The 27,516-nt window shown below is 37.7% G+C and overlaps 1 protein-coding gene across 3 annotated transcripts in view; it reads left to right on the plus strand.

Annotated features, from left to right (window-relative positions):
• CRLS1 (cardiolipin synthase 1) overlaps positions 1 to 27,516 on the plus strand; it is a 317,085-nt gene that overhangs the window by 22,173 nt on the left and 267,396 nt on the right. For all 3 annotated transcript variants that reach the window (XM_044056482.1, XM_044056498.1, XM_044056490.1), the window contains exon 2: positions 20,643 to 20,780. In XM_044056482.1, the coding sequence (XP_043912417.1) occupies positions 20,679 to 20,780 (102 nt within the window). In that variant the 5' untranslated portion in view covers positions 20,643 to 20,678. The remainder of the gene's footprint in view (positions 1 to 20,642; positions 20,781 to 27,516) is intronic.

The raw sequence follows: 27,516 nt of genomic DNA on the forward strand, positions 1-27,516 counted from the left end.
TAGCCAGTATCCGGAATCCCAGGGGCGACAGGTGCAGGCCATCTGTGGCAAAGCATCGTGGTCTGTCGACCATGTCATCCCAAGCAGAGAGATACTGGATCCCCTTAGAATGACACCAGAAGCTTAGCCAATTATTGAAGTCAATCATTTTATCCTTGTACTGCGGTATCATTGTGGAGGATGGCAGAATGCTACTCAGGGCTAGGGTCATACCTGCCTGGGCTACAAGATCGGAGAGCTCTTCCATATCTCACCAGATGATTGCTGGTGATGGATTTACTAGTAAAATGAGATTGGAAATACTTTGTTTAGGGATCTAAACCTCTTCTGTAACATGGATAGAATCATTTGGAGGGATAGGTATATCTCTCGCAAAATACCACTGCCATGGAACAGGCTTCCCATCCACATAAAACAAAGCTCATCCCTATGCATATTCAAGAGCAGCTTAGATCTGTGGATGGGGAAAAGAAAATTTTCTCCAGGACTGCCTCCTTTAGAAGGGTCAAGATAGCAGCACCTTGTATGGCAGCGGCCTCTCCAGCTCCAGATAAGCACTTTTCATTTTTATGTCGTACCTTGTGACTTTTTTTTTTTTTATATATGGGGAGTCCCAAGAGGTCGGCCCCTTTAGGCCCAAGTACAAAAGAGCAGGTAGAAAGCATGCCAGAAATAAACATAGATGGCCTTTTGAAATTGATAATTCAAAAATAACCCAAAGTGACAATGTTCTGAATATATCTGATGTGATTTTGACTACCACACAAATTGAACTTTTGAATAAAGGTTTAAATTTTATTCCTGGCTTTTTGGTTACTGAGGATCTTTTGGCACAAGATGTTATGGCATTTTGTAGACTTATTAACCTTAGGTTGCATTCTGAGGACTCTACTGACTTGGGTGTGAATAATGAATTTACTTACCATAAATCTAGTTATATGCCGCCCATGAATTCGACAGTACATCAATTTCAAAGTAGTGTTCTCAAAGATCTACACCATCACAAGGGTGAGTTGACTTACAAACGAAACAATCTCTCAAAGATTGAAAGGGAGGCACTATCTGAACTACAAAACAACAAGGATATTGTCATTCTCTCTGCTGATAATGGTGGGGCCGTTGTGGTAATGAATTGGCTCCGATATGATGCTGAAGCAAAAAGACCACTTCAGGACGGGCAGTATTATCTTGAGATGCCCCTGGACCCCACCTTTAAGTTCAAAAAACAAATAGCTGAATTCCTATTATTAGCTAAGGAAGATGGCATCATTAGTGACAAACTCATGCAACATCTTACTGTTAAAGATCCTGTGAGCCACTGCATTTATTTTTTGCCCAAAATACACAAGGATCCTGTTAATCCACCAGGGAGACCACTTGTGTCTGGGAGAGGTTCCATTACTGAACCATTATCATTATTTCTTACCCAACAACTTAAACCTTTATTGAGGTGGGTTAAGTCACGCATACAAGACACCACTGAATTTCTCAAAATCATTTCAGATACCCAACTTGAACCTGAGTGGTTGTTGTGTACCTTGGACGTTAGTGCCCTTTATACGAATATTCCTCATGCTGCTGGTTTTGTTTTTTCATTGAATAAATATTTACAGTCTCACAGTTTGCTGGCTCAATTTTTTGTTTTTTGAGTCCTCTTTGTTCTCAAGTGAGCAGATGTTGTGGCAGAAATTGCCCATGGTGTCCTAAATGGAATTATTGCCTGTTATTGTCTGTTTTGGAACATAACGTTGGCGTGGTGGAAGTTGGGCCTGCAGTGATGAGATGAGCTGATGTGAAGTGCAGAAACAAGAGTTTTTTTGTTGGGCTATGTTAATGGGCTGATTGATCTTGAGATGGTTGTGGTTTAATAAGTTTACTTTGACTTTACTACTAATGGAAAAAGACCACCCCTAAATGCATTATCCCATGCATGGGTCCCCTCAAGATGTTTGGTGTGATCCAAGTTACTCTCATTAGGAGTAATGTATACTATTGATCATGGGATGAGTAAAGGCCAGTTTAACAACAAATGGAGTAGATTAATTCGAGTTCCAAAAATGAAATTGGCTAGGTTTAAAATGTCCCACTGGGGCAGCTAGCCTAGTATTTGCCTATGAACCTATGTTGGTAATGGGTGATCCCATGTAATATAAACATCATTCTCTCTCATGCTTTCTGGTTCATGTTTCCAATGCTTCTCAACTATTTTTATGTCGAGGTGATTGCACAATTCTCAGTGCAATGGTCTTGCCACATTATTGTTCCTTTCAGTATCAGGCCATCTGCCATGAGTGTATCACACCTATCAGCAAGATGTGTGACTGTTTCCAGTTGTCTTTTACAGAACTTGCAATGTCTGTTTCCCCTGCCCTTTCAGTGCACTTTGTAAATCAGTGTGTATGTAGTACACTGTTCTGAGTCGCCATTATTCGCCTTTCATCTTTTGGTTTCAGTTCACCTCTCCATCAGTCCTGCATCAAATCTTGAGCAACATGATGCTGTTCCAGGAGATCTCTGCACTTGCTTATATTTATGGCTTTTCCAATTTACTTTCCTTCTCATCTCTTCCTTTTCCTTATATTCTTTTGTTTTTTTGCACATTCATTTGCTATCATACTTTTGTCTACTTCTGGTTTGATATCTATTCCCACTTTACTCCGAAATGCTCTGATAAACTAGCAAAGATGTAGTCTTAGATCACTTCTCCATATGTTTTAAATCTTTCACTATGGTTGGATCTGGTGAGGTCCACAGATATGTATGCAGTCTTGTAATTGCACATCTTTACTTTTTAATCAATTTCTAGGAGGCTCATATCTCCTTCAGAGCAAGGAATATATAATCTTGGTATGCAGTGATTTTTTTTTTATAAATCATTTGATGTGTGAAGCATTTTTCTTGTTTTCTTGTCCAGTTTACCCAATACTTTTTGAGGACAGCCAGTCATCCCAAAACTGTAAGTTAGAACAGGAAGAGCAAATTGGTTTATTGCGTTGACTTTAATTCTTAGATGTCAGTGCAGTTTTCAATATTAGTTTTAGTTTTCTGAAGTATTCCTTAATTCGTTTTAATCTCATTTGTTCATGTTTACTGCCAATTCTTTATCTATTCCCAAATATTTATACAGTCTGTCCTGATCAAGTTCCTTTGTAGCTCATTACTGTCCCAGACTGATGTTTTTGTGGTGCTGCAGCTTTCCTGTTTTAATTATTTTGCAGATTTATCAAGACCAAACGTCATTCTGTCATCTGAGAATACTTTTAACTATTTGTACTTGTGCTTTCAGCTCCTCCTCTGATAAACTATACAATGTTAAGTCATTCAAAAAACGGAGATGAGAATTTTTAAACAAGATTTATTTTTGGGAGCCAAATTGTAGCCTTAGCATAATGTGTTAAGTAAACAGTTTAATGGGTTAAGGTCAAGACAAAATGACAGCGGTGACAAGGAATCACCCTGGAATATCCTTTTTTGAAATTTTTATTCCTGGGATAACAATTTGCCCTTTTTCCTGCCTCGCCTACATAGTGGTTATACACTGTTTCATGGTCCGTGTAATGTAATTGATCAGTGTAGGGTGTGTCTTATGCATCTGTAAGCACTCCTTTATCCATGGATGTGGGATGCAGTCAGATTTTTTTTTTTTTTGTAATCTATCCATGCCATACTTGGATTCTTCCCCTTAAAATTTCTCTATTATGGCTTTATTTAGCAACTTTCTTTTGTCACCATTTTGTTTTGTTCTATTGTCATAATTGAATTCTTTTCTAAATTACTCTAAACTGTCTGTATGACTTCTGGTATATAATTTGCACATTGCCAAAGGCAAGTCATTGGTCTATAGTTTTTAGGATCGCTTGCAGGTTTACTGTTAAGCTTGAGTATTATTTCTCCTGTTAATCAGATTGATGTCTATTCAGGATACACATGTAAATAATTCTTACTAAGAGCTAAATCTTTGTGTAAAGATGTTAATACCTTTAGAAAGAAGTCTGGTACTGTATCTGTGCCTGAGGTTTTCCATTCAGGAGATTTTATTAAGTTTGTTTCAGTTTCTCTGCCTCATTACTTCATCCCATTTCATATTCTGTATATTAGAGGTATGTGCTGATATTTTTAGTTCATTATTGACAATATTGTATGTGAGTTCCTGGTCTGTTTTAATACTGTGTGTTGCTTTTACCACTTCTGTATTTCCAGTTACTTTGGATTAACTGTTTCCTTTTCTGTATTCTAACAGTGATACTTCTTGTTTTAATTGCTTTATAGTTTTGTCTTTTCAGTGCGTCCCTGGTGGCATTTTACTTCTTTTATTGCTGTATGTTTTTGTGGTAGCACTTTATTCATTATTAGTTAACCTGGACAGTATGTCTTATTTATTTCTGTTGTATCACTTGAGTTCTCTTAATAGTACTGATTACAGTATTCATCTGTTTTACCAATCTTCTAACATTGTGGATCTTACTGTCTGTAATATGTTTTTTTATGTATGTATTTTAATTTCTGTCCCTCTCTATTAAAGTCAAACAGGTCTTCTCTTAGATAGAGAGCATCTTTGCTCTCTGTTTCTTGTAAGTATCCTACAGAAAGTTCCACAACATTTTCCTGAGATATGTCCTCTTTAGATGCACCCTGTTCATCTGCTTCCCCTTCGTATGGGAAACCGCTGGTCCATCACTCTGCAGCATTATGTGTGTCAGAGTTGCCACTTTTTCCTGCTTATTGTCTTGTTGTGCAGTTTCATTTTCGGCTAGACTTTCGTACTGGTCTCCTTACAGAAGGCTCTCTAAGTTTGGGGTCCCATTGTTTCATCATGCTGCAACATTAATTATGTTGGAGTCTCCACATTAAGTCATTCACTTTGCAAATAATCTAGAACTTCATTTTATATTTAACTTCTACCTTACCAATCCTCTTTTCTACACCCCCTTTGCTTTTCTTTTTTATCTTAAAATGTTCTATATCCGGATACCTTTGCCTGTACTTCTCTTCAGCAAGCTTCACCACAGTGATGCTCAACGATGCTGTACTGCTTGGATCCAATCAATGAGGCAAAGCAACGCACACAGAATTGCATGTGATTTGAGATGGGCATTGGGATACCGCATTAGCAGGGACACATTGTTTTAGTCTCGGCTACAAAATGGTGCAGAACCTTTCTAGCTCTGAATGGAAATATAGCAGTATTAACGATGAACTTGTCTTAGATGTGTGTGCCCGTGTGCATATACGTGCATGTGTGTATGTGTAATGTATATTGTATGTATGTGTATATACATATTGATTATCCATACTAATTGGGACCTAGGGTAGTTTGGATAATCAAACTGTTTGGATAATCAAACATATAACCAAACTGAATAAAAAAAACTTCTAAAAATGTTTTTTATGAACATTAAAGAAGGAAAATAAAACAAAGTTACTGTAAGTACAAAACAGTACAGTATGTTAAACAGTTTTTACCAGGAATGTCCAACTTGGATCAAAGCCAGTTTTTAGCAGAGGCCCGGGAAGAAACACTCTAGATGCATGTCTTTTTACCATGGGAGGAAACCGGAGCACCCGGAGAAAACCTACACAAACACAGGGAGGACATGCAGACTCCACACACAAGGCACCTCAGCCAAGAATCAAACTGGAGACCCTCTTGCTGTGAGAGGTGACAACCTACTGCTGCACTACTGCGCCATCTATGTTGTTGTAGTACAAGCTTAAAAAACATACACAAGTGAATACATGTAACGTTTACATATTCAGACTTTGATTTTTCCTTCCCAAAGACTTTGGAAGGCTGCATTCGGATAACTGACGTTTCAGATAATCAACTCTCTACTGTAACTTGTTCAGGCTTACTAACTGTTCTTTGACTATGAACCTTAGTTCTGTCACCAAATTGCTCCTTTGGCTAATAATTGAGGATTACAGTCCATCAGTGTCATTTATTAGAGTTTGTGTTTTTTGTGTTTTATAGCAAATATTTTTCATGCAAAAAAATATTCTGACAGCTTTTTAATTGGTTTAGGTAGTCTGCTTTTATTTGTATCCACTTTTGCAGAACATCTGTGATTATTTCCTATTCATGCCCTGTCCTTGTCCCAAAGCACTGTCTAGTTAAGTGGCTTGCTGATGTGGAAATTTGGTCTAGACTCCTCAAGGGTCCTCTGGACTGCAATCCTAATAATTAGTACCTATGAACCAGAGTAGTTATGGTATGATGGAAGGAAATTGGTTGTAGTAAACCGGGGCATCATTAAATGAGCCATGTTCTTTGGATGTGATCATTGGTTTCCTTTATGTTGACAATGTGTGTTTTATTAAGCTGTAGATGAAGTCTGAGGTTAATGTTAATATTTAACTATGAGTACATTTTCAGTTTAGCATGTTTTTTGCAGGGATGTAAGTATGACATGCACTGTCTGGCCAACAACCGTTTTGTCTGGGTCTATATTACGTCTAACTAAAACAAGTTTGAACATTGCAATATCGAACCCTAAAGTCTGAAAGTTGAAAATAGCGAAGCCACGGCACATCAACTTTTTTTCCCAGGGAAAAAAATCGGTGGGCTGTTTTCGGCGCTTTGCTATTTCCTCCACTGTGGTGTGATCTCAGAGTTGGTATATTTAAGTAGGGGGTGGGGGGTACAGCACCCCCACGTTGGGGGGTGTGGGAGGCGAAGCCCCCACTTTAAGGTTAATATTTTTTTTTTTGTCATCACAGAACAGCATTTTTTTTTCCTGGGAAAAAATCGCTGTTCTGTATTTTCGGTTTTGTTTGGTTTCGGACTTTAGGGTTCAATATTACAACAATCGAACTTTTGTACTTTCGTTGTGATATAGACCCGTTTTGTCTAGCAATTAGTGCAGATGAGTAAGGTTATGAGCTGCTTCCCGTAGTACTTAATTTGATTTCCTCAGCCTTCTGTGACTCTGACAAGTTACTTCACCAGACAGTACTACTGAGCTGCCCTATAAAATGGATACGTGTCCAGTGGGCTGTCCCAGGTTGTTAGCAGATCTGTTGCACATTTTGTCTTTTGAATTTCTGCACCCATTTGTCCAATATCCGGCTCTATTGATTCTGGAGGTGTATGCTACAACAGTTCAACATTATGTATTGGCCATTCATGTAGGTCAAACTTGTATTGAGTGATGTCAGAAGGGATGGCTATTCTTGATGATGGAGATGATGTAGTTAGGTTAAAAATGAGATGTAGGTGTCGAGCAAACACTGACATGCAAAGTTGTTTGCTAGCAGCAGCTTCTCATTTGTAATCATTCTCTTTAAAGCAGAATTATTCAGATTACTTTTACTTCTGCAGAGATTGTGCGTATTGACTTAGAAATAAAACACCTTATAACATATGCTTAGGTGTCAATAAATACTGTTCTGTCTACACTGTGCTACACGTGGCTGGATCTTATGGTATGATGATGGTGGCCTTTGTACAGTTTAGTGTAGTTCATCCAAAGCTACCAATAAAGTACATACAATTTATTTCTTCCTAACAGTAAAGGGTGCGTACTGTCAACAAAGTGGTTATAACTGCTGGTGGAAGGCTCTCTGTGGATGAATATACTTTCATTTGTAAACGGTCTAATCTGGTTTTGCAGGACAAATGTGTGTTTTTGTCTGGGTTTTTGTGTGTGTGTGCATTTGCGTGTTTGTGTGTGTGTGTGCGCGCACGCGCATATTGAGTAGTAATACTTTGGCTACTGTGTGTTTGTGTAAAACAAATTTGAAATATTTGACTTTGGTCATCGTTATTATTATTTTTTGACATGGACATCTTGAGAATAATGGGAGATGTCTGTAGATGCACAAAATCCAAAACCGGATCTCAACATCTGAGGTATAATAATCCACTTTAATAGCAAGCAAATCTTTCAGAAAAACACTTCCCTTTTCAATGTGTAATGAAGACATTTTTAAAACCAGCATTTTATATATAGTCACATGACATTAAATAGCCAATTGAGTTCCTTCCTATAAAAGTTTAAATATTTCGTATCAAATTTAAAATGACAGTCTAAACAGATTTTACCTATAGTACCTAAATAGCAATATAAAACCATGTATAAATATTAATGAACATTATTTAATGGTGCAATTTTTCATCTTAATTTCGTCACCTTATTTTTTAATATTGGTTTCAGGCTGGCTACTGCATTCAAACCTGGTTCTATTTCAGCCTGCAACCTTGTAATCCAGTTATATTCAGCTTTTTCGGTTTCATTTAAGGGATCCCCTCCCCTTAAATTTGGAAAAATCTTCTGTATTACTCTATTAAGTGAATTATTATTTTCTTTTACATGTCTGGCTAAAGAATGCATTGAAACCTTATCTCTGGGAGATGCTCAGAGATCTTTCTTTTAATTTTCAATTGCATTTTCCCACGTAACAGCTTGATACACAACATTTTCCCACCTACCTTACAGTGGTTCAGTAGCTGTCTCAGCAATAGGCAGCAATCCACCAAATGACAACAGTCTTACTTTCCCTTCATCGGTACTTCTACAGGGGTTACCCCAAGGCTTCATACATGGTCCTCTCTTATTTAGCATCTTTATTAACAACTTTCACTTCACTCTGTCACAATGCTCAGGTATCCAGTATGCTGACGACTCTGCAATAATATGCACTGCAAATTCCAGCAAATCCCCCAGAATGCCTTCACATTTAGTGAAGCTTTGATACTTAACAATCGCCTTGCCCTAAATTCGAAAAAAACTTAGCCATAAGAAAACCATTCCTCTAGATTAAAAAAAAAAAAAAAAAAAACTCTTCCCTTTTCAAGCCCAAGACAATACTAGTATCGATGCTTTCCCCCACACTAAACTACTAGGCATTATTATAAGTGAAAACCTTAACTTTGACCTGCACAGAAACAATAACATGAAAAACACACACCAAAAGCTCAGTATACTCTACAGGCACCAACACTTTCTTAGCCTCTCTACTAGACAACCCCTTTCAACCACCCTCTCTCCTTTATGACACCCCTGTCCCTACTAATATCCAAAATTCTGCAAGATCCAAACTTGAAATGTGTTACAACAGAATAGCCAAATTTGTTACCAAGGCCAAATTCTCATCCCACACTGTAACTCACTGAAACAATTAGACTGGCTGGAACTCCCCCACCATCTCTCATTCAGTGTACAAAATCTGCAGACTCACAGACTGTCCTACTGTTTGGACACTACTTGCCCAATACCAACCCAGCAGACAACTAAGATCTGAAAAATCACCTACTTCTAAAAGTAGAAAAGCCCACCTTACCTGCTGGTCAACTCCTCTACTCCTTCACCATCGCTAAACCGTGGAACTCGCTTCTACCTTCTATAAGAAGCACAGGCAGCAACATCATGTTCAAACAAATGCTGAAAAATCATCTCAACTCTTCCTGGCTATGTACCTGCTCTATAATCTGACCTCCTCCTTCTCCTTATATGATAACTAAACTCCTTTACATTTTGCTGCTGCTGACTGATGATATTTTCTCCATAAATATTATTTTTCATCACTTGTTGATACTTGTACAATAATGCAGAGTAATATATCTGTTTATACCTCTTTGAACTCATTTGGCAACCAAAAAAAAAATCCTGCTTTTATGTATGTATTCTGTATGTATTACTGTCATCACCATGTGTAACACTGTGTCTACTTTGCACCAATTAATGTTTAATATTTTCTGTATCTGTATTGTCCGAACTTTTCTGTCCGGGCCTCCACTGAAAATGGGTTCTTTTAGGCCCAGTGGACTTTCCCGGTAAACACATGCAATAAATACAATTTTCCAGTGTTACAAGTAGTAGAACAATCAAAGTAATAATGCGTTTTACTTACAGGATGTTCACAGGTCACAGACTGTACCTGTAAGTATAAACTTTACAAAAGGAGCAATTATAACAAGGTAAAGTGCCTTTTTTATTTATATCTAGAGTTTCAATCATATTTTGCTTAATTTCTTTATAGTAAAATCTTTGCTTAAGATTATCACATTTTTTATAAGAAAAATATATATTTTTTTTAATCTAAAATTCTCAACTCCAGAAAGGGCACATAAAATACCCTAATTTTTATTTCATGATGTTCCTTATACCCGCAGTTTTATTACTATACTGGGTTATAGCTTCCATCTTACTTAAATGTTTATCCTTTTGCCTGTCATGCTGTATATTAGAAAAAATGATTTTACGTGCCCATCTCTTTCTTTAATAACATAGATGGGCATCTTGTCTAAAAGTAATTCTTTATAACCTCTTGCTTGAAATTTTTGGCGCGTTACTGACAACTGATTATCCATAACACTGAAGCAGTCGTAAATGTGCTGACTCTGAGAATTTGACCCTTCACTATGCCCCTAGATGTGTAAGTGGGTGCATACTTCTCCTATGTAGACATCTATTTGCTTGCACTTCCTTCTTATAAATACTCAGATAATGTCTCATTATTATTCTTAATTGTAATATCCACAAAATTAATTTCTACTGTAGAATATTTTACCTTTAATTTAAAAAAAATCAGTCGTATTTTTTAAATACTGAACGTAATCCAACAGACTTATTTCATTCCCTTTCCAGACAAAGAAAATGTGGTCAACAAAATATGTATACAATAAAACAGTCCGTCTTAAAGCATTAGGGCAGTCAAATATGTGCAGAGTTTCCTATTTATCAAGCACTATATTTGCATGTGTGTTCACCACCAACGTTCCCATGGCAACACCTAACTGTTGATAATAAAATTGTTTTAAATAAAAAAAATATTTCTAGTCAAAACTATTTCTAATAAAAGGCAAATAGTGTCAGCCCCCCCCCCCCCATAAGTAGTGTTTGCACGCAAGTTTTCTATAACTGCTTGAACACTGTATGGATTTTGGATAATAGTAAACAAAGAATTGACATCCATAGTCACCATAATAAATTCATTTTCATCATTAGTTAAATGCAATTGATACAACATTTCTAGGAAATTACTAGTATCATGTGTAAAACTTTTAACATCCTTTAACAAAATACTCTGTATATGTTCTAGATATGTAGAGAGTGGTTCAGTAACCCATCCTCGACCAGAAACTATACGCCTCATGGGAGAATGGTACTTGTCTTTATGTATCTTAGGTAATCTATAAGGCACCAGTATAACAGAGTGTGCAGCATATGTAAAATGATATAGTTTGTATGGAATGTCATCTTGTACTTGCAAATTATAAATAAGACTATTTACGTTATGTATAACATCATTAACATCATTCCTACTTGCAACAAGGCAAAAGGATAAACATTCAAGTAAGATGAGATAAATAACCCAGTATAGTAATAACACTGTGGGGGGTAAGGAACATCATAAATACAAATCAGGGTATTTTATATACTCTTCAGGAGTTGAGGAGAATGTTATATAAAAAAAAAATCTTTTTTTTATAAAAAATGTAATAATCATAAACGGAGAATTTGCAATAAAGAAATGAAGCAAAACAGGACAAACTCTAGATATAAATAAAAAAGGCACTTTACATTGTTATAATTGTTCCTTTTGTAGTTATACTTATAGGTACGGTCGTTGAACATCCTGTAAGTAAAAGACATTATTACTTTGGTTGTTTTGCTACTTTCAACACTGAAATTGTTGTGTATCAAGCGGTCTGTGAGTGCTGTAAATGTTTCTGTGTGGGAAAATACAATAAAAAATTAAAAGAAAGGACCTCTGAGCATCTCTCAGTGCTCAAAATAGGGTTTTTAACAAATTCTTAGCCAGACATGTAAAAGAAAATAATATTCACATATGGTTACATTTAGAGTAATACAGAAGATTTTTCCAAATTTAAGGGGAGGGGGTTTCTTAAATTAAACCAAAGTAGCTGGATCTAATTGGATTATAAGGTTGCAGGCTGAAAAGGATCCAGGTTTGAACGCTGTCACCAGCGTAATCCGATATTACAGAATAAGGCAATGAAATTATGATGAGAAATTGCAGTATTAAATAATGCGTATACATGTTTTCATATTGTATTTGTATGTACTATAAGTAAAGTTTTTATTTGTACTGTCATTTTAAATTTGTAATAAAATGTTTAACTTTTATAGGAAAAAACTTGATTGGCTATTTCATGTCATGTGATTATATATAAAATTGTTGGTTTTAAAAATGGCTTCATTATGCATTGAAAGTGTTTTCCTGAAAGCTTTGCTTGCTATTAAAGTGGATTATTTTACCCCAGGCATTGAGATCCGTTTTTGTTTTTTGTGTTATTACGTGCATGTCATTCACTGTGCTGCAGTTGTTCGTGTTTTGCACTTATGTCTGTAGATAAAAATAACTGACTCTGCTGTGCTGATAAAGTTAAGAGTCTCTAATCCGTGTCTTTGCAGGACTAGTGTGCATTTATGTAAAGCATATCGGAATACTTTACTGTTGCCATTTTTTATTGAGGACAGACATGTGATGTGTACTCAGTTGATTTAGTGGCCTTAAGAGTAGAGTACAGATATTGGTGAATTATGGCTGCAGCTTTAGTGGCCTTTTATGGTTAAAATGTTTGTATTGGTTCTTATATTCCGTTTCATTCATTACTGGAAAAAAATGTTAAACTGCAAATTTAAAATGCACTTTAACAAATGTTGCTGTATTAAACAAGAAACAAATGTAAAACGATCTTAAAGGTAAATCAGACAATGCATGTATTAATGCTTGGGGAGCCCATTGTTTAAAAACAGCCTGAGGACCAATGTATACTTAATTTGCCTCCTACCAGGTGCATTTTCAATGAATGCGAGTTTCAAGGGAAGAGATGTTTACTGTTGTTCTTGGTAACGCTGTTTTCGGTGTGCAGCTGTTTTGTTTAGCAAATCTCCATCAGTGTCTGTGGAACAAAATTTGAAGACAGTGTCAGCAATTTTGTCAGCAGCACAGCAGGCAACACTGAATTGGCTGGGGGGGGGGGGGGGGGTGGCCTGATCTATTACAACGATGATCTTACTCTGGCGAATACACACAGCTTATGAAAAACATCTAGAATAACAAGTTCAGTGCAACAAAGATGTAAATGGCATATTTATATTGACAAGTTATATACAAAATTGAAACAAATGACAGACTTTAATGAGGATCAATGAGAGCAAGGAAAGTGCTATGTACAAATTAGTAAGGAGTGAGGAAAAGAGAGGTTGACAGGAGAAGGAGAAAAAGAGAGAAAAAGGGGGTCCTTTTGTAATTGAGACAACAGAGTAAGTGGCTAGGTGGATGACAAGGTGGAGGGTGGATGAATGGAAAGATGTAGGTTTTATTGTAGTTTGTGATGTGCAGTGCCTGAAAGCATTGGCATTTTGCTTGAGTGTTTATGCTGTTTATGAGATGTGGTCTTTGTCATCAGAGAGGACCTCATTTAGATAGCTAGGAAGTGAATTACAAGAGTTTAGGTGTGGGAATGGATAAACTGTGATTCAAGTAATGTAGTTTATTTATAGATGTCAGCAGATTGCTGGTATATTGTGAGAGATGAATTAGGTTGTACAAGGGGTTTTAGAAGAGTTTATCTGAGAGTGTAGAAAATATTTTAGGAGACGTGGTTTTGTAAACAAGTGAGCCCAGTAAGAGGTCAGCTCTGACTGGAAGCCATTTGCCTTTAGAAGAAGGTGTCAGATGGTGGTATTCATTATGGGGATGAGTTAGAAATGCAATATGCCCTCTTTTATTTGAAATTGAAGGGTTTTTGAATTAGTTTCGAGGCTACAGCTCTGAGGGGGTAACCTGTATTATAATTGAGAGAGTAGTAGCCCCTACTGCTGCTCTTGCAAGTGTTTTTATGGAGGAGGAGAAGATTTTTCTGACCCAGAAGAGAATTTGTTTTGTTATCCATTTGTTTTTTTTTTTATGTGGTACTAGAAGCCAGCAGTTTGACCAAGCCAAATTCCAGGAAACTTTAAAGTGGAAGTAATGGCAATTGGAGAGTTGTACCTGTAATAGTGAGGGTCTTTAATGCCTTGGACAGCTCTTGACAAGTCCTGAAGTTCATAGATTTAGATTTGGAGGGATTCAATAATAGTTTGTGATGAAGAAGCAGTTTATCTGGTGACTGGAGATTATTTTGAAGCTGGGATTTGAAAGTTGGAGTGGTTGGATCTGAAGATGTCAATGTCATTAACATATGAAATGATTGGAATGCATGGACATTTGTAAGGGAGTTTATGGTGAAAATAAGATGCGCAAGAATCGAGCCCTGAAGGACTTCTTTAAATAGTCAAACAACTTTGAAACCAGCAACCATCAACTAGTAAGGAAGAAATCTACGACGCTGTTACCAGACACACCAGCCATTTATTACATCCAGAACGTACTAAGCGCTTTCACCCATCTTTTTGTGGGCTTCATCAGAGTAAAATACATCAAGACAAAACTGCCCTTATAAATCATTTAACAATCAATTAAATCATGTGACCAGATAATTAAGCAATTATAATGAAGTGCAATGCTGTACTTGATTTAGAAGTGGCAACCATAAAAAACATACAATACAAAACCCACACTAACCATATGAAACTACTTATGTTTAAATGTTAGTTAAAAATATTGCAACCATTATATAAAATTCTATAAAGATATGTGCAAATATATATTCATGAAAATTGATTTAAAATATTAATTGCATTAAAATTGTGTACCGATATAACTTATTATTGATTCCATAATCGCAGTTCACTACTATGTAAAAGTCCACTGCATAAACATTTGTTGATGCGCAAATACGCACTCTAAAATGCTGAAACTTAATGCCTTCTGTCATATCAAGTAGGATTTATGTTTTAGTATACTAGTAATCGAAATACAGTCGTCGTCGCCTCACAGTAAGACGCTGTCCGGTTCGATTCTCAGCTAGAGCGTCTTCTGCGTGGAGACATGTGTGAATGGGCGTACCTTCGTTGAAGGTTGTGCGTCAGGGCTGGTAACTCGGCATGTAAAAATCAACTACCAATCATTAGCGGACCGGAGTTCCGCTGTGGCGACCCCTAACTGGGAAAAGCCAAAAGACACAACAAAGTAATCGAAATACAGTCATTTTATACCTGGTGGTTTATTTGCTTCTAAGCAAAGCTGCCATAAACACACTCTCATTTCCAGTAAGGTATTAAAATCACCACCTGCCTCAGTCTTGGATATCCTATCTATCACAAAGAATAAAAATCTTTTAAAATTTATAGATCCGCACTGTGGGTAAACAGGGCACTTGCTCCTTTTTTGTTTTTAATGTCCCTGTTGTGTTCTAAAATACGTTTCCTAAGCTTACGTATAGTTTTACCCACATAAAATGCATGATAGCTGAGGCAGGTGGCAAGATACACCACCATGTCTGTGTTACAGTTACAGTTCCCTGGTAACCTGAGTGTTATGTTATAGTTGTTAACCTTCACATATGGGCCATCATTTATGTACTTACACGTACTACACAAACCACATTTACCCATTCGGGAAATGTTGTTGTATGGATCCTTTGAACCTCTTTCTAATAGTTCTTTTAAATTCATACCTCTACTATATGAAAAAATGGGTTTAGGGCCCACTATATCCTTCATGTCTCCAGTAAACACACTATCCCATGTTGTTTCTATAATATTCTTTATCTTAGGTGCTGTATGGTTATACTCCAATGTCATAACTGCACTCTTGGAATACATGTTTTGCTCAATCACACTTATGTTGTTCAAATTAACACCATCCCTCTTAGTATCAAGGAGAATCGGTCGATAGAAGGAATTTCATTTCTTACATGTCTCATTTCGTTTGCTGAGTAATAGATCTGGGGGATAGCACCTATTCCTAAAAAGATCCATGAGATAATCTATTTCTTGGCTAACAAGCCTTGATACCTGGACCGTTTGTCCTTTCACCACATTCTTTAAAATGTGTGGATGGCAACTATCATAATGAAGAAAAGTTACTGTACTTTTTTAATGGAAGATACTAGAGCAAATTTCACCACCACATTATAGCAAAATGTCAAGAAATTCTATTTTGTCCTTGTTATATTGACTGGTAAACTTTAAAAACCCAGTCTTATTTCCCAAATAATCTATAAACTCCAGTAATTCTTCTTCAGTACCTCTCCATAAAATGAGTATATCATCCAAGTAATGTAAATACCTTAATATCGTGGATGTATACTTTGAGGTGAAAACAAACTGCCTCTCCCACTCGTACAACACTAGATTCGCGTATATAGGGGCACATCACGCCCCCATCGCAACACCTTTAATCTGCTTGTAAAACTCTCCATTAAATAAGATAAAATTATTAAACAAAACCATCTCCATCAAATCCACCATTAATTCCCTTAAAACAATGTGTAATTCCCCTAGTTCCTTCAAGCTATTCCCAAAAAATTCCAAGCCAGTATCATGGGGTATAATGGAAAAAGGGTTAATGACGTCAGTAGTTACAAACATAAATTCTTCATTACCCTTTAGGTGTATCTTTCGAATAGTGTCCAAGCAGTGCCAGGAATCCCTTAATATATGTTGTCTTTTCGAAAAATTTTTTACAGTTCAAATCAATGAACGAAGCCATAGCTCCAGTCTTGCATTCCTTAGCAGCTACAGTTGGTCTGAATGGAGGTAAATTTACACATTTATGTATTTTTGGAATACCAAATATTTGATGAATCACTGGATGGTCAACCATAAGAGCTCCTTCACAAAGGTATTCATAAAGCTGCCAATCTATCTTTGCATACGCTCGGTACACATCAAATGTTGATGCTCTTTCGTATTTATTATTGTCATTCAACAGTTCTTCCATTTTACATGTGTAATCCATGTTGGTCATGATCACCCCCCCCCCACACACACACACACCCCTTTGTCTGGTTTCATCACTGTGTGTGTGTGTGTGTGTGTGTGTGTTTTATTCTGTGAGTTGTTTTAAACTAAACGTTTCACCACTAGTTAAATTGTCTTTGTTAATCTTGTCTAACCAGACACATCTCCTAATCTGACTCTCACATAATTTTTCAAACACCATTATCATAGGGTTACAGGGTGGTATAAAGGTACTACTTTGCTTAGGATTCAAAACATGGTCAGCAGAAGGATTACCATTATTAGCAAAAAACATATTTAAATTCAACAATCTAGTGTACAGTTTTAAATGCATGAGTAACCTTCCAACATCATATCTGTACATGGGTAAAAAAGAAAATCCTTTCTGAAACAATGTGGTGTAATCTGTAGATATTTGTAACTCAGTAAAATTGTATATAGAAAATTTATCACAGATGTGCTTGCAACTTAATGTATTCAAGCTAATATTTTCAACTTTGTTTTGCTCATCAACAAATTCAGTGCAAAATGCTTCTAGAGTTGGAAAAACACAATTAAAGTAACTAGTCCAAAAAGTCATGCCACAACGCTCTTCTGCACTCAATTGTAATTGGTTCTGTTGTTGGTCTGAAAACTGGGATTGTGATTGTGCCATTGGTTGTGGCGAGCATATCTCTGACCCCCCCCATCTCCCTTGGTTGTTTAGGCCCCTAGTGGTTGGATCTGAAGATGTCAATGTCATTATCATATAAAATGATTGGAATGCATGGACAAATTGTAAGGGAGTTTATGGGGAAAATAAGATACACAAGAATGGAGCCCTGAAGGACTTCTTTAAATAGTGATGCTGCTTTTGAACAGGAATTTCAAATTTTAACATTGTAATGTCTGTTTGAACCAAGGTAGGGAATCTTTTCTAATCTCAGTTTCACTGAGTTTATTGAGTAGTAGTGAGTGGTCTGTGAAATAAAAGACTTTAGCAAGGTCATCAAAGACTGCTCCTGTAAGGTTGCTTTTGTCCATATTCAGTAAGATTTCATTTCACAGTCCATGGGGCTGTCGTGGTGCCTCGACCACCACCCCTCTTGATTTTTAGAGAGCAAGTGGTGGTGTTGGATGAATGAGGAAAACAGAAGAGCTGCTTTGCTGTTCGTTTTCAACAGAGGTTATGGTGTGGGTGAGTGGAATGGTTAGGAAATATTTACATAGATAAATGAGGTTGTGTGAGCTGGACGAAGAATCTTTCTTTTGGGATTTGGTTAAGGTGTGATTCATCATCTTTGGCATTCATATATTTAAAGTACAAGGAAGGTAAAAATGGAGGAGGGAAGAGAAGGTGGCCAAGGCAGACTTAAGGGAATGCTAGATGTGACTTTGGGCAGGTTGCTGAATTAAATGAGAAAGACTGCGTGGAGACAGTGCTAGAGTATAGGATGAAGTTAGTGGTAGAGTTGTCATAACTTATGCAGCAAATGAGTAGCTTTATGTCATTTCAGAAGTGTTCTGGTTTGTGGATATGGGAGCATTGTCTGTTTTTGTAAAAGCATCTTTTGTGGCTCTAAACTTCTTGTTTGGCTGAAATCCAGACTGGTAAATTTAGAACTCAATTTTATGATAAAAGTTTTGTTTCCAGATGTACCGTGCATCTTCTCAATGATGGAAGATGTGTTTAAGTTCTGTGGTCAGCCAGGTGTTTTTGATAGGCTGTAATAGCCTTTTTACTGGAGGAAGGAAGGAATTTCTCATGGAGAAAGAGACTAAATTTGGGTCAGGATGGAGGCCACTTAATTAACTGAGTAGGTCGGACCAGTCAAAACTGGATTGGTGGTGGTCAAGTTTCTCATTAGTGTTAGATTTTGATCGAAGTGTTGCAGATTTGGAGAATGGCTTAAAAGAGTGGCTGAGAATTGTAAATGTGATGGGGCAGGGGTAACTAACCAGTCGTGGGTATATGGTAAGGCTGGAGATTGTATCAGGATTGTTTATTACTAGCTCCTAGAAAGTATGGTTGGTGTGTGTGTAAGTTAGGTTTTGTTGGTTTAGAGGACATACAAATCAGGCTAAGATGAGCAGTGAGCTTTGCTATGTAATTGGAGTGGGATCCAAGAATATCGAGGTTGAAGTCCCCTACAATGTTGATGATGATCTTTTTTTATAAGTGGCAGATAAAATGTTATTATGAGTGATTTGAATTTAGGCAGAGGCAGGTGGAGGGAGGTAGTTAGGCAGATGCTACTAGCACAGGAGGCCTGTTGTTGGAGGGGAATTTTCCAGTAAGGTTCTGACCCAGTAGCAGTATTGGGGTTAAGGCAAGAGTTGCATAAAATCATTGCCCGCCCTGGCTTTGAGTATAGTTTAGGGTCTTTAGTTGAAGGATTAAAGAATAAGATGGAAGTTGGGGCAGTCGTTCGTAATTAAAGATTCTGTGACTGCACCTATCTCTGGGTTGTGGCATGAGATAAAAGACTAACTTGGTCAAGCTTATTTTTGATACTTTGTGCATTTATGAGGGAGCAAGTGGTGGTGAGAAAATGTAGTAGATTTCTCAATGTCTGTGTAAGGGGAGGTCCAGGAGTAAGTTTAGTGTTACTGTTTATAAGAAGTATGAAAATTACAAGTGTAAATTTGTAAGCTGATTTAGGGAAGTGTGGTTTTCGGTGCTTTTTCCCCCCTTCATCATTGGAATTGTGGTAATGTGAAACTGATATGATGGTTGTTTTGGGTAGGAAAGGAAAGTGGAGTGTAGAGGATTCCTGTAGGTGGTAGGGGTTAGAGAGAAAAGATGTATGGGTGAGAGTGGTGGTTAAGTTTGTTGAGTAGGAAAGGGATATGTGAGGGATAGGGATAGCAAAGATACGTGTAACATGTTGTTACCTTGTGTAATGTAGAAGTGATGGGAAGGAGGAGAAGAATGTGGGTGATGGGGAGAGGTGACTGTGTAGATGTGGCATGGACTGAGGGTGAAATGAATGGGGGGGGGGGGTTGTAATGTAAGGTGTGAAAGGAGATCAAAACTTTATAACCTGTACTGCTGCAGTTAAAATCCAGTGCAAATCAAAATGTGCCACTGTTAGGTGCTTGTTATTCATTCACTTGTTTGGAAGATGATTTTGTAGATGAACTGGCTTTCTACTTATAGAAGGTCTTGGTATTCTTCAGCAATAAATCTGTTGAGAAACTGTAGTGTCATAGAAATTGAAATGGTGACTTTTGGCATACCAATACATGTAGTTTTTTTCTACAGAAAACTTGGGGTGATGGAGACTTTTTTTTTTCTCCATGGATATTGTGTCCTTGTGAAATATGATAAGAATATTTGATGTCACTGATAAGTGAAAGGGGATAAGAATATTTTATGCTGTTGTTAAGTGAGCATTTGCTTTTTATTGGTTAGTTTTGTTATATTTGTATGCCTCTTATCCAGAATGTACATTGAGATTATATGGTGAAGGCTGTGCAGCAAATTGGCCACAGGCATCCAAACTGTGGACCAGACAGTATTGCAGCTTGTTCTTGTTTGTATTTTATTTTATGTTAGTTTACCAAGGTTCTTTATACATTATAACTACTTTTCTAAGTCTAGCTGAAGGAATATTCTTATTTCTCTTATGATGGGTCAGTGGTTGGTGGAGAATAACATTGATGTTGTCTATTCTGATTGAATAATGGCAGAAATGGTTTGTTTTGCTTTAGTTAGAATAGCTGGCAATGTGCTTCATAAACGTTTCGTTAGTTTGTATAATTTTCAGCAGTTTGTTTTAAAATTTAATAGGCAGGCTTGTTGGAACTGAATTGTATGACCTTATGTTTGTTTTTTACTCACAGTATGAAAATCCTTGGACGATTCCAAATTTGCTGTGCATGGCAAGGATTGGACTGTCTCCATATTTGGGCTACCTGATTGTGGAAGAAAATTTTAACTTGGCCCTTGGAATTTTTGCTTTAGCTGGACTAACTGATTTAGTAAGTTTTCTGTGTAAAATACTTGATTTTTTTTTTTTAAGGGCAGAAATTTAAGCATTTTGTTAGGATGTATAGCTGATGGAGCTTGCAACATTTTGTAGTTTTCAGACATTTTGCTAAAGAGCTGCATCACTGAAGGGGGTTACTGCAAAGGAAAATGTGTCCTTTATCTTGTGCAACAGTTGATATAAATTTGACAGCTGAGCGAGATTTTACTTTCAGTGTTTAGTTTGGTTAGTCTGTTTATTTGTTTTTAACCCATTAACATTTCTTAGCTTTGGAATGTTGCACTTGTAGCAATCTACACACACATCTTTACATTCCAGACTGTTTTCTGAAAAATCAGGTTAAAGAGCATAAAGCCAGATGGATGCAAATATCTTAACAGTAAATTCTATTAAAAAGAAATAATTGATGCATGCAAACCTAAAATTCTGTTTTTTCTAAATTTTCACAGCTTTTCATATCTTGGAACCATACAATGTATAAATGTATTGGAGCACTTTCACTCAAGCAGACTTGAGTTTTGACATGACAATACGGCATTCCTTTTTGAACACTTATGTTTGAGAGATTCATGTAATTAATACAAATAGTGTTGAATGTCAACTAAATTGTACAGTTTACATTGCAAATATCAGTAACAGTTTTACTTCAGCATCATTTAAAGTTCACCTGATGCCATGTAGTAGTTTGTAAGTCACTTTGTTCAGAAATATTAGTGTACATATGGAATTATTACATATTTTCATAATTACTAGCACAAAACTAGCAGTGTCTGTAGTATTATGTACTATAGGTAGACAGTAATAGTGTTTTTTTTCTCTCCCACAATATGAAGTTTTACATGTTCTTCAATAAAACATTGCCCTGTCAGTTATGAAAATAATATTGTAAACATGAATAACAGGTGACAGTTAATACCTCTACTGCAGGACATTGTAGATTAATAGTCTGTATCAGTTTTTTTTTAATTACTTTACCCTTTTTATGCTGCCCATTATGAATTGGTAAGCCTCCAAAAATGTCAGGGTGCCATAAGGAGCTATAGATGATAAATGGAAATGTACAAACAGGTGTTGCAGGTGTGAATAAGTTAAGCGAGCATTATTGCATGTTTCTTAGATGTATTTTGGAGCCTTTACTGAAGTTACTTTTTTTTTTATATTTTTATGCAAGTGCCTAGAGTACATTGGCATATGTGCCATTAATTCAACATTTAACCTACTTGGAAAGCTGCAGCTGTATCATTCTTAACATATGAAAGTGTGGTCTTAGTTTAGCACCTTTACCCCTGCCTCTTTCGGATCAAACATATATTAAAAAGCTTTTGCCTCAGTCGACATTCATTTTTGAGGTTTGTTAGATATATTGTGTATGAATGGGTATATTTATTAGGTAAATGAAATAGCCTGCAATATAATGCAAGATTGCCTTCCTGTTTCTTTTAAAATTGGGCATTTGATAAATTGCACTATTGATATATGTGATACTGAGCATTGGTCTTGTAATTGGTTAGCTGCTGAATACCTTGCCAGAGGCTCCTAGTATCCTCATGTCCTCAAAGCAACTTTGTACCTTTCTTCCATACTCCCTCTTGGCTTCTTTGATGCCTATTTTTAGGTTATCCCTTGCTTCACTTAGATCCACCTTATCCTTGGCCCTCAGAAGCTCATACACTCTGCTGGTTAGCCAAGGTTTTTGATTGGCTCTGATTTTAATCTTCTTGGTTGTAGATACGTCCTCCACACATTTTGAAATGTATGCCATTGCAGTGTCTGCGTATTTGTCTATGTTCACATGCTGATTGAAAGTGCCTGCTTCTCTGAATACATCCCAGCAGGTATTATCAATACAGTAAAGAGAAACACCAAGCAAATAGCAAAGAAACATCAAAATAAGAACAGGCTATATGAAAAAAGTTTGATGCAGTAAGATATTTAGAAATATAAAGAAATGTTAATAATTTGGTATCAAAAGGATTTTTCTTATAGAATGTGTATTTGAATTTTTGGCATTTATGCACATGTTAATGTTTAAAAAGGAAGCTTTTGCTTCTAAAAATTGTTTTTGTATTTAAATGTTAACTGATTAGTTAGGGGTTTTAAATGTATAAAAGTATGGCTGTTGCTGAAGTGAATTTGTCCGTTGAAGTCAAAAATCAGAGGTACTAGTGTGTTATGCTTTACTAAACAACTTCAGCAGTGTTTGATTTGCTGCTATCCTGTTCTTATTTTGATGTATTCTTTGCTGTTATCAAAGCAGTCCCTGAGACTTTCCATTGCCCCTTCATTCCAGACCCTGATCAGTTTCTCAGTGGGGTTTTCTCTGATCAGCAGAGGTTTGTAAACGGTATCAGTGTTATTGAAATATGGTCAGAGCTACCCAAGTTTGGCTGCTGCACTGCTTTGTATGTCCCCTTTATGTTGGTGTAAACCTTGTCAAGGGTATTTGATCCCCTTGTGGGAAAGTTCACAAATTGATGGTAGTGGGGTTGCATCTCTTGGAGATCCGCTTTATTGAAGTCCCCTGCTATCACATATGCACAGTCAGGATTTTTACTTTGCAGTTGACATGGAATTGTGCGGTATGCTAAGTGCCTTGTAGGTATTAGCACTAGGTGGTATATTACACTCTTGTTACATAGACTCCATTAAACTCACTGGGTCCATAGAAAGGTCTGCATTTCACTGTCAAGAATTCTACATTTTCAGAGCATTGTACTAGTAGAATTTCACAGTACATACACCAGTTTTCATTTACATAGATGCACAACTTACCTCCCTTAGCTTTTCCACATAGAGCTTGGTTTCTATCGACTCTAATCAAAGCGAAACTCTCTTAGTTCACAGCACTGTCATTGATTTTGTTATGCAGCCAAGTTTCTGTAAATATTAGTAACGGGTATTCTCACCTTGTTTGTAATGGAGAATTCAAGTCTAAGAAAGTCCATCTTGTTGTCAATTGAGCACATGTTGGCTAACAGAACTGAAGGTAATGCAGGCCTGTGAGGGTTTATTTTCAGCTTGGCAGCAGTTGCAGCTTTGCAGCCTCTCTTTCTAATTCTGTCACATCTCTTCCTTTTAGCCCTCATCCAGATTAATCCAGATCCTTCTGATGCTTGATTCAGGTGCTTTACAGCCTGTTTGGATAAAATGCTAAGCTCCATTAGTTGTGTGAGTGAAGTAGAACATTCCCCAGATAGCAGGGAATCCAGCCAGCATGTCTGCACTGCAAAACGTTTGATTTTCAGTAACTAATTTCTGCTGTAAGTTATTGTATCCACTTTTAAAAGTCTGGAAAATGATTTTCTTAGTTTATGTGCGAAAAAGAAGACAGACTGAGCATTCCTGTGATGAACTGACACAGCCACAGCCTCCCTGGTCACCGCCATTTTATTATTATTTTTAAATCTACTCCACAAAGTTTCTTAGACTGGAGTAGTTTACTGGGTCCAGGGTTGCCAGATTTCCAGCACCCCAGGTAGGGACAAGCACGTGAAGACCAAAAAAAAAGGTCTTCGGCAACTGAAGACCAAAAAAAAAAGGTCTTTAATGCGGAACAGAGTTCCACATTAAAGAACTGAGCTCACTCAGTAGCTCTGCACTAAACACGGAGCTTCTCGTGTTTAATGCATTGCAGTTCCGCATTCAACACGAGAAGCTCCGTGTTTAGCGATTTTTGATTGGCCCGTATACCGGCATATGGGCCATCATCAAACACGGAGCTTCTCGTTTAATGCGGAACACAAGAAGCTCCGTGTTTAGCAAGTTTTGATTGGCCCGTATGCCAGGTATACGGGACAATCAAAAAAAAAAAACAAACAAAGCGGAGGCTGGCCGGGATTTAAACCGGCAGGGCGGGACTCGGGATCAGGCTGCTGATCTCGGGACAGTCCCGCCCAAATAGGGACGTCTGGCAACCCTGACTGGGTCTGACTCTGGGTTTAATTCGGGCTGTTGAGCCTTCTTGTAAAGTAGTTTCTGGTAAAACAGAGAGAGAGAGTGACCTCTTTTTCTGAAGAGATTCAAGATTCTGAATATGGATAGGAGGATGAAGTGACAGATGCAGGGTTTTCTCCTCAGATTTCGCATTCACACTTTCACACTTAGAGGAGAGCTCAGTTTCTGATGCTCCCTGTTGTGGGGGGGGGGGGTTCTGTTTCTCCGAGACTTTCTAGAATGTGCCAGTGTTTTCAGTGGGAGAACACTAAGGTTTCTCAGTCTCTAAGAAAATGCTATGAGCTGTTATTTCCAGAACCTTCATCATTCCTCCAGTTCTGTTACTTTGGAGGATGTGTGTGTTACTGCCTGCAATTTTCCTGATGGCCAGCCAGCTGCCCCTAAAAAGGTACATAGGGTGCATAAGAACTGAAAGTTCTTCAGTTTTAAGTGTTTATACACTCTTCCCAAACCTGATCCAGCATCTGTAGCTTTAGTTAATCCCTGTGCTGCTAAACACTTAATTCCAGTCCTGCATTTTGTGATAAGGATCAGAAAGATTATTTTCCAATCCTGCAATTTCTGATAAGGATCAGAAGATTATTGAAATGTATGGGTAAAAGTCTATGCTTCTGCAACTTTGATTTTCAGAATTTTGAATTGTCAGGCACATATTGTTAAGGTTTGTCCTGAAAATCTGTGGAAGTATGAGTAATGCTTTGTCTGCAGTTCTTTTTTGTGATGGATAATCTGTTTTAATTTTAATTTCTTCTTTGCTCAAGTCACTATTCATTGTACACAGTACGACTCTGTTGATACTTCTTCAAGGACTTAAGTCACTGGTACTGTTTATAGAGAATGCTTGTATGGCTTTGTTCTCAGAACCTCCCAGATGATGCTGAAAATTAGATTTTAAATTCTCCTGCTGAAGAGTTGATCAAAAAGTGTGATGAAAGGGGTAAACTGATAACAGGGAATCTGTAAGATTTTTCAGCCCTCTTTTTTTCCAAATTTTCCAAGGAATTCTCCTCATTCAATTTTGGTGAGAAACAAAATTAACATTACTCCATTCTGGCCTCGCCGAGTTTCGTTTACCTTCCTTTGGCCTCATTTTCGTTATCTGCCCTGGGTACTAGACCCAACTTCAGATGTTCTCTCACTTCCCTCAGGGAGGAGTCATCCCAGTATCCCAGCCCTGAAACTAAGTGCATTGTTTCTCCAGATGTTCTTCATCTCACATTGCTGCAGTCCTTACATATGGGTAGTCCGCTGTCCTCGGTCGGCCCGAATACCAAAGTATTAGGCTGACGTCGGTCATGGGTGCCTAGATCTGACATCAGAGCGTCAGGGTATAAAAGCGCATGACCGACGTCATATCCTCAGTCTTTTTTGCCGCATGGTCCGATGCAGAAGCAGCGTTTGCAAGTGCCGTTCGGCGTTCTGAAATTTTCGTATTCTGAGTTTCAGACCGAAACCAAGTTGGGCTAAGTACCCCGTTGGGGAATATTTTTGTTTTTTCTTGCCTCAGTTATTTCCGGATGTCAGAAAAAGTGAATAATTGTATTTCTTGTGGGAAACAGATACCGCATAGGGATTACCATTCTCTTTGTATTCCTTGTTTGGGACCTGAGCACGACGTAGTCGGGTGTCGCTTTTGTGCTAGGTTTAATAAGCGCACCATTAAACGTAGGTTAGATTGCGCTAGGCTTGTCTTCGGTAAGCGGTGTAATTATAATATGCCGTCGGATCCTCCGACGCCCGCTACCGCGAAGAAGCGCAAGGACAAATCTTTAAAGTCCAGGCAGGATGAGTCGTCCGTTCCGGACGCCGGTTCTTTAGAAACTACGGTGGAATCTGGGGATCCAGCCGAGGTTTCACTTGAGTCTCAGGGGGAGGCTTTAGTTTTGCAAGATGTGGCCTCTCAGGAGTCAGGCCAGGCTGAGGGGGCCTCTCAGGTTGATGTTCTCCCTTCCTTGCCTAAGGTGGTTAGGCCTTCTCCTTCTGTCTCTAGGGCTCCTTCCAAAGGCAGGCCTGCTTTGCCTTCCATGGGTGTCAGTCCTAGTTCTGCAGGTTCTGTGCCTAAAAAGCACATGCTTAAAATGGCAGAAGATTTAATTTCTTTAATCAGAGGTTCTATGCCCCCTCCTGATAAGAGGCCTAGGGTGGAGCCAGAGGTGGAAAGTTTGGAGCAGGCTTCAGATTTCTCAGAGTCTTCGGCTGAAGACATTCAGGATTTTCCTCCTTATTCTGATTCAGATGCAGAGGATTCTACTCCTTCTGCTTCTCCTCCAGAGGATTTTTCTTTTTCAGAAACCCTGCATTCTATGAGGGAACATTTTAAATGGGAAGGTCAGGATTTCTCAGATTCCGAAGAGGCTTAGGGAATTTTGTTTTACCACAACATAGGCCCTTGGCTATACTTCCTGTTTTGGATGTTGTTCAAGACGTTTTCTCCGAGGCTTCCCTTAATCCAGACTCTCTGCCCCCTGCGCCTGTTAAGCCAGATAGGTATTAGAGTACCTGAGGCTCATAAATATCTGTATAAGAGTCCAAGGGCTGACCCAGAAACTATTAGCCAGGGACCTAAGGGTGTCAGGGCTTCTGTTGTAAGGAATCCAGTTCCTATAGATAAAGATGCTAGAGCTTTGGATAGATCGGGTAAGAAAGTGTATACTTCTTCCACTTTAGCAATGAGGGCTTTGAATTGCCAGTTTCATATGTTGAAGTATCAGAATTTTCTCCTTTCTCAACTAAAATCTAAAGTAGATGCTTTGGCAGAGGGCATAGAGTGTAAA

Source organism: Protopterus annectens, chromosome 1.part2, assembly GCF_019279795.1.
Source record: "Protopterus annectens isolate FY-2018-M chromosome 1.part2, PAN1.0, whole genome shotgun sequence".
Lineage (NCBI taxonomy): Eukaryota > Metazoa > Chordata > Ceratodontiformes > Protopteridae > Protopterus > Protopterus annectens.